The sequence below is a fragment of the Carcharhinus amblyrhynchos genome, chromosome 7 (assembly GCF_965287045.1).
Source record: "Carcharhinus amblyrhynchos chromosome 7, sCarAmb.v2.hapA, whole genome shotgun sequence".
Classification (NCBI taxonomy): Eukaryota; Metazoa; Chordata; class Chondrichthyes; order Carcharhiniformes; family Carcharhinidae; genus Carcharhinus; species Carcharhinus amblyrhynchos.
The window spans coordinates 26,906,179-26,924,313 of record NC_137330.1 but is presented as its reverse complement, the minus strand read 5'-3'; the positions used below and the strand labels follow the sequence as shown (position 1 = coordinate 26,924,313).

General features: G+C 42.0%; 1 protein-coding gene across 2 annotated transcripts in view; it reads left to right on the top strand.

Annotated features, from left to right (window-relative positions):
• The window catches only part of arhgef10 (Rho guanine nucleotide exchange factor (GEF) 10), a 284,795-nt gene that overhangs the window by 117,913 nt on the left and 148,747 nt on the right, over nucleotides 1-18,135 (top strand). For both annotated transcript variants that reach the window (XM_080192046.1, XM_080192045.1), the window contains exons 10-14: nucleotides 6,462-6,570; nucleotides 9,719-9,834; nucleotides 11,635-11,712; nucleotides 12,793-12,972; nucleotides 16,253-16,369. In XM_080192046.1, coding sequence (XP_080048172.1) covers nucleotides 6,462-6,570; nucleotides 9,719-9,834; nucleotides 11,635-11,712; nucleotides 12,793-12,972; nucleotides 16,253-16,369 — 600 coding nt within the window. The remainder of the gene's footprint in view (nucleotides 1-6,461; nucleotides 6,571-9,718; nucleotides 9,835-11,634; nucleotides 11,713-12,792; nucleotides 12,973-16,252; nucleotides 16,370-18,135) is intronic.

Genomic DNA, 18,135 nt, shown 5'->3' with positions numbered 1-18,135 from the left:
ATTATGCCAATCCATGGCCCCTTGTAGCCCCTGTGCCAATTTAATACTAATGCATGCCTCCTACCCAAGATCTTAGTACCTACCATAAGCCACCATTCAGGAGCCATGTTGAAATGCAATAAAATCGAGTTTTAAATATCTATTACATAATTCACTATGTGAAAAAGATTCCCAGTCATGAGAGCCCAAGCAATGAATTAAAATTCCTTCTGGTATTTAACCCTTTCTAAAAAAAAACAAACCGTTGTATTCATAACTCCATATAAGAGATTGCTCATGCTTTAATAACCTCTTTGAATTGTCAATCAAATTGTGAACTTATGGCCCCCACTCCAGCAATAATAACAGGTTGTGGAAGCAGCCAAACATTAATTTATGTTAGGAAGCAGGCATTGAAACTGCGAGTACGGATTTCTTTTCAACCCTCACCAACACAGACCGGCAGTTTCTTTGAAATGTTAAATGGCCGGTCATTTAAATACATAAGAACATAAGAACATAAGAAATAGGAGCAGGAGTAGGCCATCCAGCCCTTCGAGCCTGCCCCGCCATTCAATAAGATCATGGCTGATCTGTCGCTGCTCAGTTCCACTTTCCCGCCCTCTCCCCATAACCCTTAATCCCCTCTCCTATCAAAAACCCATCAACCCGCGTCTTAAAAATATTTAGCGAGGCAGCCTCCACCACTTCAACGGGCAGAGAATTCCAGAGATTCACCACCCTTTGAGTGAAGAAGTTCCTCCTCAACTCCGTTCTAAACCGCCCCCCTTTTATCTTGAGGCTGTGCCCCCTAGTCCTATTGTCTTTTTTGAGCGGGAAGAGTCTTTCCACCTCTATCCTATCCATCCCATTCATCATCTTATACGTCTCAATGAGATCTCCTCTCATTCTTCTAAACTCTAACGAGTACAAGCCCAGTTTATTCAGCCTCTCCTCATAGCTCAACCCCCTCAACTCCGGTATCAGCTTAGTAAACCTCCTCTGCACTCCCTCCAAGGCCAAAATATCTTTGCGCAGGTGCGGCGCCCAAAAATGCACACAGTACTCCAGTTGCGGCCTCACCAATGCCCTATACAGCTGCAGCAAGACCTCCCTACTTTTATATTCAATCCCCCTCGCTATGAAGGCCAGCATCCCATTCGCCTTCCTGACCACCTGCTGCACCTGCAAGCTGGGTTTTTGCGACTCATGCACAAGGACCCCGAGGTCCCTCTGCACCGTCGCCTGCTGCAGTTTTTCGCCTCGTAAGTAATAGTCCTTCCTACCATTTTTCCTACCAAAGTGGACCACCTCACACTTGCCAACATTAAATTCCATTTGCCATTTCCTGGCCCATTCGCCCAGCCTATCTAGATCCTTCTGCAGACTCTCCACACCCTCCGCACAATTTGCCGTTCCCCCAATCTTGGTGTCATCAGCAAATTTCGACACTCTACACTCGGTTCCCTCCTCCAGATCATCTATATAAATGGTAAAAAGCTGAGGCCCCAGCACCGACCCCTGGGGCACTCCACTAGTCACCATCCGCCAATCCGAATAGCACCCGTTGACCCCCACTCTCTGCCTCCTATTTGACAACCAATCCTCTATCCACGCTAACACCCTACCCCCAACTCCATGTCCCTCGACCTTCTGCAATAACCTCTTGTGAGGCACTTTGTCAAACGCCTTCTGAAAATCTAGAAAGACCACATCCACCGGCTCTCCTCTATCCACCGCCCTAGACACATCCTCATAGAACTCCAGTAAATTTGTCAGACACGACTTCCCTTTAATGAAACCGTGCTGCGTCTGCTCTATCAAGCAATTCCCTTCAAGATGCTTTGCAATTTCCTCCTTAATGACAGATTCTAACATTTTACCTACCACAGACGTTAAACTAACCGGCCTATAATTCCCTGCCTTTTCCCTGGCACCCTTCTTAAACAACGGCGTAACATTAGCCGTTTTCCAATCATCCGGCACTTCCCCGGAATCCAGCGACGTTTGGAAAATAACCACCAAGGCATCCACTATCACCTCCGCCATTTCTTTCAGAACCCTCGGATGCATTCCATCCGGTCCTGGGGACTTGTCCACAATCAGCCCCTCCAGTCTGTCGAGCACCGCCTTTCTAGTAACAGTAATGTCATTAAGACCCTCCAGTCCTACCACCTTTCCATCGTTAACACCTGGCAAATTATTCACGTCCTCTTCCGTGAAGACAGAAACAAAAAAGTTATTCAATACCTTAGCCATATCCCCATCCCCTACCACTAGGTCCCCTTTCTCATCCTCTAAAGGACCAACATTCACCCTAGCCAGCCTCTTCCTTTGTATATATTTATAAAAACTCTTGCTATCCTTTTTTATATTAAGCGCTAGCCCAGCTTCATAGTTTCTCCTACCCTTCCTTATCAACTTCTTTGTCAATCTTTGTTGACATTTAAACCTCTCCCAATCCTTACTTCAATACATACTTCTGCAGACCTTATCCACCATGTAAGAACATTTATGACCTCGCCAAAGATTTGTAACTCCCGCACAGCTGGATAAGGCCCTTGCTCTGGTGAAATTGGGGTCTGTTGAACTCAGCACTCAGTTCAAATGGCCTGCTGAACTTTTTCTCCCCCCCACACCTGCAGAATAAGTATCTGTCACAATTGAGAGGGGTGAGACTTCCAGGCCTAAGTGCCACCCGCCATTTTAAAAGGGTCCCAGAGTCTCCATGACTCCATGAAAATCTAGTCCATTATCTTCCTTCTGCCTTCCAACCTAATACAAACCTTCCCATATGTCTTCACTCCCCTTCCTTTCCCTGTACTTGCTAAAAGTGTTGCATCTCTAACTTTACCTTGTTCTAACACAAGGTCATCAACCAGAAATATTAACTCTGTTTCTCTGTTCATAGATGCTGCCAGATCTGCTGAGTGTTTCCAGCATTTTCAGTTTTTATTTGATTTCCAGCATCCGCAGTATTTGTCTTTTGTCTTCTTATGTCGCATCCAGTTATTTTGCCAATTACTTTAAAGCTATGTTCTCTGGCTATCAATTCTCCTACCTTTGGAAATAGTTTTGCCTTACTTTGTCAAAATCTGCCATGATTTTGAATACCTTCTCTGCTGTAGAGAGAACAACCTGAATTTCTTCTAATCGCTCGTGCTTGTTGCCATTTAGCCAATTTCCTCTGCACTCTCACTGGCCTAAAGTGTAGCACCCAGAATTACACAAAATGCTGTGGCTGAGGCATTTGTTATTTAGTTTCTTTTATTTGGCGATGATATAGGGCCTCAATTGTACATGAAAAATCCCAAGGAAGAATTTAATCCTCAAGTACATCATTTCCACTTGCAATCTATATGGGGCACTTGCATGTGACATCTTTAGTAGTTGACCCATAAAATGCATGGGCATTTTTGCAGTTCCCACAAGCGGTTTGAATGCCTTTCATAACAGAGTGCTGATCAATTGCAGAATCTGAAGCCAAGCTCTACAACCTTACACTCCAAATATTGACTTGCACAAATCTTCATTTTCCACAATGGCTCTTGGTCCAGAAAGATGAACTTACCATCTTCATAGATTATACTGAAATAATAGATATGAATAATAAATGCATCTTCACCCATCTACATTTTTGTCTACCAACAAGAAACATAAAGATATACTTGTAGAAGCTTTTACTGTCTATAAAAAGGGAGAGTTGCCAGACTATTGGTCCCTTAGAGGATGAGACTGAGGAAATAATAAGAAGAAACAAGGAATTGGAAGAGGTTTTAAACAAACATTTGTCTTTAAGGTTGACAACACAAAAGGTATCCAGAGAATGACAGAAAGTCAAGAGACAAAAGGGAGGCACTTAAAACAATCATGAGAGAAGAAGTACTGAGAAATCTGAGACTAAAGACTGATAGGTTGTTTGACCGGATGGCCTGCATCCTTGTGCCTTAAAGAAGTGGCTGCAGAGATGACGGATACATTTGTTGTAACCTTCCAAATTCTGTAGCTTCTGGAAAGGTCCCAGTGAACTACAAAACTGCAAATGAAACTTCTCAAGTCAAGAAAGGAGGCAGATGAAAAGCAAGAAAATATAGGCCTGTTAGCCAAACACATGTCATTATTAAAATGCTAGAATATTTTATTAAGGAGCTCGTAGCAGAACATTTAGCAAATCATAATATTAACAGCTAGAGTCAACATGGTTTTGTGAAAGAAAAAAAAGTTGTGTTGGACAAATGTAGAAGAGTTGTTTGAGGATGTAACAAGAAGATGGGTAAAAGGGAGCCAGTAGATGCTGAGTGTTTATATTTCCAAAAGGCACTCGACAAGGTGTCACATTTGTACTAATGGTGTTAAGAGTGATATATTGGTATGGATAGAGAATTGGCCAAATAGCAGGAAACACAGCATTGAGATAAATGGGTCATTTGTACCTTGGCAAACTGTAACTGGTGGAGTGCCACGCGGATCAGTGCTGGGGTTGCAATTGTTTATGATCTATATTAAAGACTTGGAGGAAGGGATCAACTATTATCGTCAAATTTGGTGATAATACACAGGTAGAAAAGCAAGATGTGAGGATGATGATTGTAAAGAGTCTGCAAAGCGATGGAGATAGGTTAAGTGAATGGGCAAAAAAAATGGCCGATTTAATATACTGTGGGAAAGCTTTCCATTTTGGTAGAAAGATTACAGAAGCAGAATGTTATTTAATTGAAGAGAGATTGCAGAATGCTGCGAGACAGTGTGATATAGTACATGAATCTCAAAAAGTCAGTACGCAGGGACAGCAAGTAATTAGGAAAGTAAATGGAGCATTGGCCTTTACTGCCAAGTGGATGCAGTATAAAAGTAAGGGAGTTTTGCCGCAACCAGACAGGACATGTGAAACCACATCTAGAGTACTTGCATTGGGAGGAGTTCAGAGAGCTGATTCTTGGGGGAAACAGGTTGTTTCATGAGGAATGGTTGAGCAGGTTGGGCCTATACACACTGGAGTTTAAAAGAATGTGAGGTGATCTTATTTGAACATATAAGATTATGAGGGGGCTTGAAGGGTAGATTTCTGAAAGGATGTTTCACCTCACGTGGGAATGTGGAACAACGGATCAAGTACGGTTTCAGAAAGGGGTCCCTGAGTTAAGACAGATGATTTATTTTTCCTTCCCAGAAGATAATTTGTGTTTGGAATTCTCTTCCCAGCAACCATGGAAATATTCAAGGCTCAGTCGATAGTTATGAAGGGCAGGCAGGAAAGTAGGGTTAAAGCCCCAAACTGATCAGCTATGACCTAATTAAATTGTGGTCTAGGCCTGAGGAGCCAAATAGTCTACTTGAGATTTTATGTTTGACTACTTATCTAACATTCAGAAATAGATTAATTACCAGAAAAACCGGGATACTCAAAGCTATTGTCTTGCAATTATTCCTTGCCATCTATTCCATCCTTTCCCTGATAACTCACAGGCTGAACAAGACTGTTCTCAATCTCAGTGTCGTATTTGACTCCAGATGAACTCTAATCTTGTACCTGTATTTGTACAAATCACTAAGACCATCTGCCTCCACTTCTGCAACATCACCTGCGGATATATAGCGCCTTTTAATGTCTTATCAAAACAATCTGTCCCTGCCTGAGCTCATCTGTTGCTGAAACCCTTAGTTAACTTGATGTTTAACTGTTTCATTGCAGTCCTGGTTGGCACCTCACTTTCGACCCTCTGGAAACTTGAGATCAGCCAAAACTTGGCTACCTGTATTCTGACTTGCATCAAATCCATTGTCTTTATGCTTGTCGACCTACACCCTCGCCCCATTGAATAATGCCTCAATTTGAAAATTCCCATCCTTATTTTTAGATTCCTCCATGGTTTCACTCTTGCCCGTCTCTGTAATCTTCTCCAGCCCTGCAAACCTCAGATAGCCCTGCTTTTCTCCAGGTCTGGCTCCTGGCATATCCTCACTTTAATCACTCCCTAGAAACCTTGTCTCCAGCTATATACACTGTGGAATTCCCTCCCCTAATCCTTCTGCCTGTTGCCTCCTTTTAAAGAAGCTCCTTAAAATCTGCCTCTAAAACCTGCCTCTTTAATCTGCTCCAAAACCTCCTTAGTGGCGATGGTGTCAAGATTGTTTTGATAAGACATTAAAAGGCGCTATATATCCGCAAGTTATTGTTGAATGTTAGTGCAATCTAGTGCAATCACGGATGGTAAAAGCCTTGTTGATCTGGAGGCACTCAGGAGAGAAATTGAACCAATTGAACCCTCACTGCAGGCTTAACAAAGAAGAATTAATTCAGCACATAGACAGCCAATTGAACCAGAGTTCTTCCTGATCTCTGCAGCCCAGTTTATACATCAGAAAACTGGAGTGAGCAGGCGGGTATTGTGGTTGTTACTTGGATGTTTCTGACTAATGAAGATCAATTGTACTGTTTCCTCATACTTTCTGAGAATGCTAAGTCTGTTGTTTACTTCCAGATGCAACAGTTAATGAAGGCTGCAAAGGAAGGTACTAAAGATGGATTGGAAAAGACCAAAGCTGCTGTTCTTAAAAGGGGACGCTCGTTCATTAGACACAGGTATCAAGGTGAGTGGGAGAAGTGGACATGGTGCACAGTGAAATACACCATCAATTTCAGCAGCCTCTGTTAAGAAAGCATACATGCTTTTCAAAAGCTTTGGGCTAATCTTAGTATTAATTTTTTTTTAATGATTGTAGAATGCTATAAACTTGCTAAATGCTTTCAATTGTGCTGTTCAGTGCTGCTGTTCATTCCCCCAAACACACCCCTGCTTTCAAACATGACTCACTGACTAATGAGGAGGGCCGTGAACCCTGGGTTGTTCTGACCCTCCTCGGAGTTCATTTGTGCCCTCACCACCGACCGCAGACTCTGTCTTGAGACTGTGACCTTTCTCCTATGTGTGATTCAGCCTCACTCTCTGCGGTGCATTTACTCATTCAAACCAGCAGGGCAGCCTCTGGAGGGAGCAAGAAGCTAACCACAACTTAAAAATGTTCAAGTGCTTGAAGTGCTCTGTAACTAATTAATTGTTCACCATTAATTTCCTTTAAATCTTGGCCATCTGTAACACGGTAAAAAAAGTGCGAACAGTCCCACCTGATTGCCTTTATCAGGGGCTGGAGTTCAGTTGATATCCAGTTTTAACCCAGATTGCATGTGGATAATTCTAAATTAGTGCCATCAGAACTCAGCGATAGCTAACAGCTTGCCAACTTTACCTTCACCAGCGCAGTGAGAATTAACTTTTATGCAGTGCAGTTTACAAACCCACTGCCACACGGTTTTCATTACAGTTACTTGTCAGAGCTCTATTTATTTAGTGCCTAAATGGAAAGCAGATTCAAAATGCATCCAGGCAGAGGGATCTGGGTGTCTATGTTCATGAATTGCAGAAAGCCAGGTGCAGCACATAATTGAAAAGACAAATGGGATGTTGGCATATATTGCAAAGGAACTGGAATATGAAAGTAGAGAAGTATTGTTGCAATTGTATAGGGTGTTGGTGAGACCACATTGGAGTTTTGTGTCCAGTTTTGGTCTCCTTATTTGAGAAAGGATGTGGTGGCATTGGAGGCAGTTCAGAGGAGATTCACCAGATTGATTCTAGGGGGTGAAAGGTTCGACATATGTGGAGAGATTAAACAGCTTGACCTTATACTCTGGAGTTTAGAAGGATGAGAGGGGATCTGATCGAGGTATATAAAATTTGAAAAGAGATCGATAAAGTAAATGTAAACCAAATGTTTCCTCTTATGGGGCAATCTATAGCAAGATATAGGTCATAGGTATAGGTTGAGAGGTGATAGATTTAAAACCGCGATGAGGATCTACTTGCAGAGGGTGGTGAATTTGTGGAACTCACTGTCCCATAGCATGGTGGACTCTGAATTATTGAATGGTTTCAAGAAGTAGATATATTTCTAATAAAAAAGAGTAAGGGGATTTGGTGAGGAAATGGATTTGAAACCAGGGCGAGATCAGCCATGATTGAATGACAGAGCAGGCTCGAAAGGCTGAATTTGCCTACTTCTGCTCCAAATCCCTATCTTCCTATGTTTCTACGTATTCCCTTGAATGGGTTTCCCATTGCCTTTTAGGGGCCTAGCTGTCTGGCCTCATCCATTATATTTCTTTTGGGGTTGGGGTGTTAAACAATGCCTTTTCTCGGTGGTGAGTGTGGAGGGGGGAGGTGGGGTGTAGTGATTGTTGTAGGAGGGGAGTTCTAAACAGTGTCTGTTTATCCACTTTATTTAAGGAAGGGGGAGAAGATGTGTTGTTAAATAATGTCTGTTAGTCCACTTTACTTTGGGTGAGGAGTGGGACATTAATTTAGTCAGTAAGAAATCCTGAATTGTAGCTTTTAAAGCACAATAGGTGGGTCATGACTGAGATGGTTTAAGCCTGGTCTCTGTTCAACAAGAAGAGACATATTTAATCTGCATACTGAGAATTGTAATCCAACAGAAAAACACATAACACTGATGGATTTTAGGAGCATGCGCCTTATTTGGCCTTTTTCTTATCTGAGAAGTAGATACACAATACACGATAGACGATGCTAGCCAGGGCCGCCACTGTGACGAGTAGGCCTGTGCAAGGAAATCTTTAGGTGGCATTTCTAACCTACAGTGACTGATGTTGTTGGATAGAGAACCCTGATTTTTGAAATATATGTATATCTATTTATTGAGTGAGTGTACCTCATTGCTTTTCTGTTGTAAAATTCCCTCTGTATCTCAGACCCAAAACCAACTACCTTCCTCCTAATTTTCTGCACCAACTTGTTAATGTTGCCAAAAATTGATGCAGTGCTTAATGCAGTGCCTGTGGTCAACTGGAGAATGGCTCTTTCAGGCAATGCAAATGTTAAAATTCCTGCAGCAATTGGCAGCTCTTGTGAAAATGGAGAGACATGTTGCAGGAATAGTGCAATCGTCATGGTACACAAATTGGAGCTGACGCACAAATTGTTAACGTTTATACTTTCTGCTGAGAAACTGAATGCTGTTTTAACTACAAATCTGTGCAAACAATGCATCTCTATTGCAGTAGTTCTTTTAATAGTGAATCACACGCTGAATGAAGTTTAAAAAGAGCTGCAGTAATTTCTCTGAGGAACAAGAAGAAATGGCGATCCTAAAAACGACACCATTTTCACCTTTAAGTTTAACCCTTTGGCAAAGAAATTTCGATGGGAGTAGTTCAATTTTTCTAGAAGTCAGATCGATCACTCTCTACTGCACCTGCAGAGACACCAACATGTAACACCCGTAAATGTCCCTCTGTCAAACCAATATTCAGCACCAGGTGAGTTACAGGATTTAGGAGAGAGGTAGGCCATTCATCTCTTCGTGCTGCTCTGCCATTTGATAAGATCGTGGCTGATCAGGTTTCAACTCCACTTTCCTGTCTGTTCCCCACAACCCTCATCTCCCTTGTCTATCAATAATCTGCCTCACACCGCCTTGAATGTCCCAGCCGTCACTGCTCTCTGAAGTACAGAATTCCACATACTAACGATTCTTTGAGAGAAAAAAAATTCTCCTCATCTCCATCTTAAACAGCAGACCTCTTATTGTTAATGTGTGTCCTCTGGTTCTAGTGTCTCCCACAAGTGGACAGATCAATCCATTATTTACCCCATCAGATACCCACAGAGTCTTGTATCTTATAACATCACTGACTTTTATTTGCACTCTTTCTTTTCAGATCACAGATTTGGGTGTTTGGAGGAAGAAGAGGAGCAGAACCTCTTTATTGATGTTGACTGCAAACATCCAGAGCCGGTGATGACACCCATGCCCGAGGGTTTGACACAGCAGCAGGTACATGTTTGTAACCTTGGGTGATGAACTTTAAGTGCTAGCATGTCAAGAGAATGACGTCATGTAAGAAGTGCATTATAAGTTCATCTTGTGGGACATGGTTGCCAAGCTCTGTGGGAGTGTTCTGAGATTTACATAATAAATTACGATACTTTTAACATCCTGTAGAATGAAGCAGATTTTCTTGCTGTGTTCTGCTGCTTTATGTTAAAGCACATAATGTTCATGTATAGTGCAGGCAGTTGAGACCCATTTGGATTTTATCTAACATGTTCAAAAAAGCCTCCCAAACAAGGTTACAAGTCACTGACAGGAAAAGGAGAAAAATTGGAAGAAAAAATTATAAGTGTAATCAAAAGGAAATATTTCGTTCTGGAAAGAAAGGAAGTTGCAAATTATATAATATTTAATTTGATTTTTAAATTCCTTTTCTTTTGAGACATTTAATAATTTTTTGATTTGTAAATTATTCAGACCCATGTAGCCTCAGATGTTACAGTAGCATTTCACACTGTAAGCAGCACTGCAATGACTCATCAGCTTCAATCGAAGAATTGGAAAATCATATCTGTGGTGGGTCATTTCTTTTCAAGATCTCTGCCCAAAGGAAGGTCTAAATATAGCATTTCAAACTCTGCCAAATTCACCTCAGGTCCTGATTTCACCCCAGTCAAAATGGGGATCAAACCCCATCCCGTTGCCACCAAAATGATTCACACTGGGCATCCAGCCCTCAATGGAGTCCAAGTTGCTGTGGCAACATATAGTTTTACATGCATGTTGTAATCTGGAGCTGTGGATAGTGATAGTAGAGGCTCCAGTTTCTTTCTGTCATATGGATTTCCAGAAAAATCTCCTACTCTTACTGCCTGCCATTAGTGTTGGTTGGAAGGATTTGCAGGCTGATATTTGATTTGTTTGCCACATTATGAATGCACCCTCCTTGACCATCAAGTCCTGGAGTGGGACTTGAACTTGGAGCTTCTGGTTCAGAGGTGGGGTTGCCACTCACCATGCTATATGACCTCTGACAGGTAGCTTAACATTCTCTGTTTAAAGAATTAACTTTTGAAATTGAGATCACCTGTCATTTGTGCACTGCAGTTCAACCTTGTGAAAATTGTTTTGAATCAAGTTGTAAAATTCTCTTGGTTTACTTCTTAGTGTCAAATTAACACTGCAATGAAGTTACTGTGAAAATCCCCTTGTTGCCTCACTCTGGCACCTTTGTGGGTACACTGAGGGAGAATTTAGCACCTAACCATTATTTCAGACTGTGGGAGGGAACCAGAGCACCCAGTGGAAAACAACGCAGACACGGGGAGAACATGCAGACTCCACACAGACAGTGACCCAAGCTGGGAATTGAACCCAGGTCCCTGGCGCTGTGAGGCAGCAATGCTAACCACTGTGACCCAGTCACTTCATTGCAGTGTTAATGTAAGCCAACTTGTGACACTAATGAATAAACTAAATTAAACCTTGTGAAAATTATTTTGAATCAGTTTGTAAAATTCTCTGTTTGAAATTTCTGGATTTTCATGCCAGTTGCTATCTCAGGAATGATCCAATTATTGCTTCAGAACTCTACCACTTGCATTCTTTTTTAGATCTTTTTTAGTCTTTTGCTACTGTTGGTGGGTAAGTTTAACCTTTTAAAACAGTTTAATTACGATGGTAATTCCATTTATGTCACAAAATTAGGTTGTTATATTTGAGCAGCCTACAGTTAATTATATTCTTTTGATTATTTTTAGTAAATTCTGGGTAGCTTAACAGTGAAGTTTACTTTTGAAACAGGTTGTCAGACGATATATTCTTGGTTCAGTTGTTGAAAGTGAGAAGAATTATATGGATGGATTAAAGCGAATTCTAGAGGTAAGCTGGAGTATAAAGAAAATGAAGCATTCCTTGCTGGATTTTGTTACTGGGTTTTTGGATCACTGTGGTACCAGAAATTTGTCCTTTTAAAAATATGTATATATTATTCAAATCTTCTGGAGCTTCTCAGCTATTTAAAATTACTCCTCACAATGCTTTCTCACTACCAAACTAAATCTTATAAAATGATGACCTGGGAATGATTACAAGGCAATAACCTCAGAAGTTGATGGAGTGAGTAGACAGGAGCTATTTACAAAGGCCTCCAAGTAGCAGGCTAATGTAATTTTCAAGCAGGCTTGAAAATTACTTCTATGAATCTTCACTTGTTTCATGAAATATATGTTGGAAGAGGTCTGGTAATGGATTATCTCAATTTACCTGCTTTCTTCTGTCAGTGATTTTGGTCATAACAAACAAAATAGGGAGTGCTAAGGCAGCACAGTGGCACAGTCGTTAGCACTGCTGTCTCACAGCGCCAGGGGCTTGGGTTCAATTCCCAGCTTGGATCACTGTCTCTGCGGACTCTGCATGTTCTCCCCTTGTCTGTGTGGGTTTTCTCTGGTGCTCTGGTTTCCTCCCACAGTCCAAAAGCTGTGCTGTTTAGGCACATAGGCCATGCTAAATCCTTAATGTATATAAACAGATGCTGGACTGTGGCGACACTGTGGGTTTGCACTGTAACTTCTTTGCAGTGTTAACGTAAGCCTACTTGTGACACTAAGAAATAAACTTAAAAAACTTACTGACCTGGGAGGGGTGCCCACCCCCAGAAGAGTGAGCCCCTTCCTTCCTGCCTTTTAACCTGAGGTTGTGACAGAGCAGACTGGCCTACTGCATTCTGCCAGACAAACTTGTTATTGCTGCAGAGGCAAAACCAGCCTCTTAAGTGGCCATTAATTAGACAAATATGGGTCTCAACAGCCCTGAGAGCAGATGGGCAGGTCACCATATTATGAGGGCAGCTTGGTGGTGGGAAGGTGATGGGCTAGTCACAAATCCTATTTCACCTCTCCGCTATTCCTGATTTGAAATTGTTTGGACAAAGTGTTTGATTTTAATTTTCTCTTTCCACAGCACTACAAGAAACCTCTTTCAGAAATGGACCCAAAACTATTAAGTGAACGGAAATTGAAAATTGTGTTCTACCGAATAAAGGAGATTCTTCAGTGCCATTCCTTGTTCCAGATTGCCTTAGCTAGTCGTGTGACTGAGTGGGATTCAGTTGAAATGATTGGCGATGTCTTTGTTGCCTCAGTAAGTCTTTGAATTAATATCATTCATGATTGTAAATGCAGAGTCTTGGCCGTGGCATGTTTTCCGGTAACAGAGGCAGCTTGCCATTGGCCACTGCCAGGGTCTTCCAGTCCTGCCGCATTTTGCATTGTTAGTTCGGTGGCAGAGCCTGGAGGACCTGCTGTGGGTGCAGGGGGAGTGCCATCGGTAGGACCAAAAGATCCCGTCAGCAGGAAGGGAAGGGTTGCAGAAATTCAGCCCCTGTATTCTGAGAGTCGTAGACTCATAAAGGTTTACAGCATGGAAACAGGCCCTTTGGCCCAACTTGTCCACGTCGCCCTTTTCTGTAAACCCCTAAGCTAATCCCAGTTTCCCACTTTTAGCCCATATCCCTCTATACCCATTGTATCCATATAAATATCTAAATGCTTTTTAAAAGACAATTGTACCCACCTCTACGACTTCCTCTGGCAGCTTGTTCCAGACGCTCACCACCCTCTGTGTAAAAAAACTGCCCCTCTGGACGCTTTTGATAGAGAGTGTTTGTTCAGAAAGGCGTTCTTGGAGGCCATGCAGAAAAGAGCTTCAGAGTACATGCCAGTGTTTCTTCAGAAGGAACTCTTCAAAATGCAGCCAATGAAAATATAACAAACTTACTCCAACTTATAAATCAAAGAAAGGGTTTAATAATGAAACGTCATTACTCCAAACTTGGGGCCTCGCCCTGGGTCACTCCAAGCTTCCCACAATTCTACATTGTTCCTTATTTATAGTGAGTCAGCTGGTTAGCCAACTATTACACTACTCTGTAATTGGCGCCATGTTTTACTGGGTCCGCTGACCTTTATGTCTTGTTCCCATTGACCACATTACATCCAATATAAAGTTGTCACTGGTTATAGTATAACAGGCAGAACTAAAAGGAATGTGCGAGGAAAGATTGTCGAGCTTTTTTCCCTCTTGAAAGAGAATGCCGTGAGAGGATGTGAAGCAAGTGTTTTAAAGTTATGACATGTTTGGATAAGTTCAATCCAAGTAAGTTTTTCTGCTGTGTACAGAATTTAAAAACATGGAACCGCACTGACACATTAAGGTCAACACAAAAAAAGTGGAATGCAGCAAATATTTTTTGAATTACAAAGGTAAAATTGCGCCATGGCTAATGGAACAAGAAACACTGGCTATTGCAAGGAAACAAGATAAATATTAACTTTTGAATGCGATGGATTTCAAATGGATAGCAGCACGAAATTGGGCATCTGAGATGCCATGGGCCATCAGCAGCAGCAGAATTGTATTTTGCCGTGATCTATAGACTGATAACCCAGCAGATTTTACATTCCACCATTATCATCAAGCTTCAAAACCAACCCTAGTTCAGTGAGAAGTGTGGAAGAGCATGCCAGACAGAGCCACCTAAACCAACCTGGTGAAGCTACAACACAGGACTACATGCACGGTAAACAGTGGAAGCAAAATACTGTAGCCAGACATATGCTATTTTACCACCAGCAAGTCAGATTAAAACTCTGCAGTCTTGCCACATCCAGTCATGAATGGAAAATTAAACAATTAATGTTTGTACTGTTCTGTATTAAATTAATGGGAGGAGGAGACTCCATTGAATGTCTCCATCCTCAGTGATAGCAGAGCTCTTATGAACTTTTAAGTCTTTTGCTGCTGGATCCTAAGACTTCACAGTCCTCTATTCTACCACCATCCCATACCCCTTTGTTTATCCTGCTTTTCAATTTAACATTATCTTTGATCTCCTTTGTTAAAAATGGATTTTGCCTCTTTTTTGTGGAGTCCCTCTTCTTGATTGATTGACTTGAGCATTTTGGACCAACTGTTTGAATATGTACTGTTGCTCATCTGTTGACCTGTACCTTGTTCACCAGCTCACTTGAACGATGTGAGCTTTCTTTTAAATCATTTCACCAAAATGTTCATGCGGTTTTGCTGACTAAACAGATCCTGCAATTATTTGTCATGGATGTTGCAGCTACGGGGTCAAAAAGCCATAGATCTAAATGATACTATTGTATGGTCTCAACCTGCAGGAATCTCGAACTTTAAACAATCTCCTCCCTCATACCACTATAATTACCCTTATTTAAGTTGAAGTCACCAGTTATGGGCTTATGGTGTTCACCTTTAAACTGTATTTGCAGTTCTATCATATTATGGTCAATTTTCCCTTGGGAATTTTTGACCACAATATCCCTGGGTGGCACAGTGGTTAGCACTGCTGCCTCACAGCGCCAGGGACTGGGTTTGATTCCTGGCCTGGGTCATGGTGCAAATTGTGCACGTTCTTCCTGTATCTGCATGGATTTCCTTCGGGTGCTCCTGTTTCCTCCCATGGTCTGGAAAACATACTGGTTAGGTACATTGGCCATGTTAAATTCTCTCTCAGTATACCTGAACAGGCACTGGATTGTGGTGACGAGGGGATTTTCACAGTAACTTCATTGCATGTTAATGTGAGCCTACTTGTGACAGTAATAAATAATCTTTAAATTTCATTACACAAAACTTAATCTAAAATAGCCCATTCCTGGGTGGGTTCTACAAAGTACTAAAAAGCACATCTGATGCACTCCACAAATTATTCTTCTATGTTACTTTTGCTGGTTTGTCCAATCAATGTGCAGATTAAAATCTCCCATGATAATTGCAGTTCCCTTCAAACATGCCCTTGATAATTCCCCATTTATGCTCTAACTTCTTGAGAGATCACATTTTGGGGTCTAGACACTATCCCACCGTTGCCTTCCTACCCCTGCTATTCATGATTTCACGGAGATTGTTTAAAGTTTGAGATTCCTGCAGGTTGAGACCTTACAATGGTATCATTCAGATTTGTGGCTTTTTGACCCCGTAGCTGCAACATCCATGACCAACAATTGCAGGGTCTGTTTAGTCAGCAGAAGTGCATGGACATTTTGGCGAAATGATTTAAAAGAACGCTCACATCGTTCAGTGTTTGCCTGTACAAACGTCTGCAAAAATCTCAACTTGAACTCTGCTCCTTTTTAAGTAAGCATTTCAAAATGAAAAGGCTGCTTGTGCTTGAAATTCAATCCGTTCATCCTCAAACACATCTGGAACATTTTCTTTAACCCAAACTCAGCTGAAACATTAAAAAAAAGAACTGGCGGTGAAAGGAAATCTTCCTGGGTTGGAGGATAAACAAACTTAGTGTTCATTTATTGAGTAAAATTTGGAATCTTGAATGCTGGGTTCTTTCAAACGAATGTATTAGATTCTTAAAGCTGCCATTTTGTTTGTGTTCCAGTTTTCCAAGTCGATGGTGCTTGATGCATACAGTGAATACGTGAACAATTTTAGCACTGCCATGGGAATTATAAAGAAAGTGTGTGCCACCAAACCTGCCTTCCTGGAGTTTTTGAAGGTAAGCATTTTGTGGAAATAAAACGTTGTTTCGGTTGTAAAACTGAACCGCAGAGCACACCTTTTGGATCATTTTGGAGCCAGGTAGGAAATTAATGTAATTCGTTCCCACTCCTGCTAAGTAGCAGGAGAGCAGTTAAATTTACGTCTATTTGGTTTGATTTGATCTGATTTATTGTTGTCACAGTGAAAAGTATTGTTTATTGAGTGCTATACAGACAAAACATACCATTCACAAAGAAGGAAACAAGAGAGTGTAGAATGTAGTAATACAGTCATAGCTAGGGTATAGAGAAAGATCAACTTAATGCAAGGTAAGTCCATTCAAAAGTCTGACAGCAGCAAGGAAGAAGCTGTTCTTGAGTCGGTTACTACATGACCTCAGACTTTTGTATCTTTTTCCCAATGGAAGAAGGTTGAAGAGAGAATGTCCAGGGTGGGTGGGGTCCTTAATTATGCTGACTGCTTTATCGAGGCAGCGGGAAGTGTAGACAGAGTCAGCGGATGGGAGGCTGGTTTGCGTGATGGATTGGGCTACATTCACAACGTTTTGGAGTTCCTTGCGGTCTTGGGCAGAGCAGAAGCCATATGAAGCTGTGATAAAACCAAAAGAATGCTTTCTATGGTGCAACTGTAAAAGTTGGTGAGAGTCGTAGCTGACATGCCAAATTTCTTTAGTCTTCTGAGAAAGTAGAGGCGTTGGCTCCCTAGCTTAAAGAGAAAATTTACCTGAAGCCCCAGATGGAAAGTGCAAGTAGATAAACATTGGATAAGGGTTTTGTGATCCTGCCAAGACTTGCTGTCTTGTCTGTGCATAAAGAATGCCCACTGACTGCTGATTCCCTGCAAGAGAGGTGACAGACTACAATAACATGCAGATGCATTTAATGACTGGATTGTTAAACCAGTGGATCAATGGAGTGCAGTCTCCTCCTATTACTCCCCCATACTCTGGAACATGCCATACTTCCATCTTGCTACCTCTCTTCCCACTTTCAAAAGCCTTTTTGTTAACCTGCGGCACAATTCTCAGGGCCCTTTTGCCAAGAGGGAAAATCCTGTTTTGATCACTAATTCTCGAGAGGGCAATAACGGGATTTGTGGCAACGCGATCTCCCCAGAAGGGGCATAAATCCAATTTCCATTAAATTAACAGTACTTGTATATCATTAAATGGCTTAACATCCTGGCTTCAGGGAGCGCGAATCCCCCCACCCGCCGACATGACATCACACTGGTGGGAATCAGTATGGGTTTTCAAAAATGGAAACCAGTCATGTTGACCATGCCATGGGTGTGGAGGTGAGTGTAGCCCCTGCAGGTTGAGGGACATGGCAGGACAGTGCTCTGGTACTGCACCCTGGCAGTGGCAGGGGGCAGGTGCAGGGATGGGGGTGAAACTACTGTGTATCCCCTTTGAGGGGTCTATTTTGAGTGGGGTTGCCTCCTTTATGAGTGAGGTTTGGGGGTGTTCCCCATGTCCAAGGGGGTCCCAATATTTGTGTGGCCTTCAAGTTTAGTTTGAGATCGAGGTGCTCTTTAAAAAACGTGCCCCGATCTCTGAATCCCAACTGTGCCAGCAAGTTCAGGCCCAGCTGGCTATGTAATCCTAGCAGAGCTTTGTGAGTGCTGTTTAATCAGGCAAGAAATGGCATCTGTCAAACCAACGAGTTTCACACAGCCTTTCTCACCTGCTGTACTCCACCTCAAATGTTCTGACGGTTCCTTTCATCATTTCCCCTCGGTATCAACGCACTTCTGCTTTTG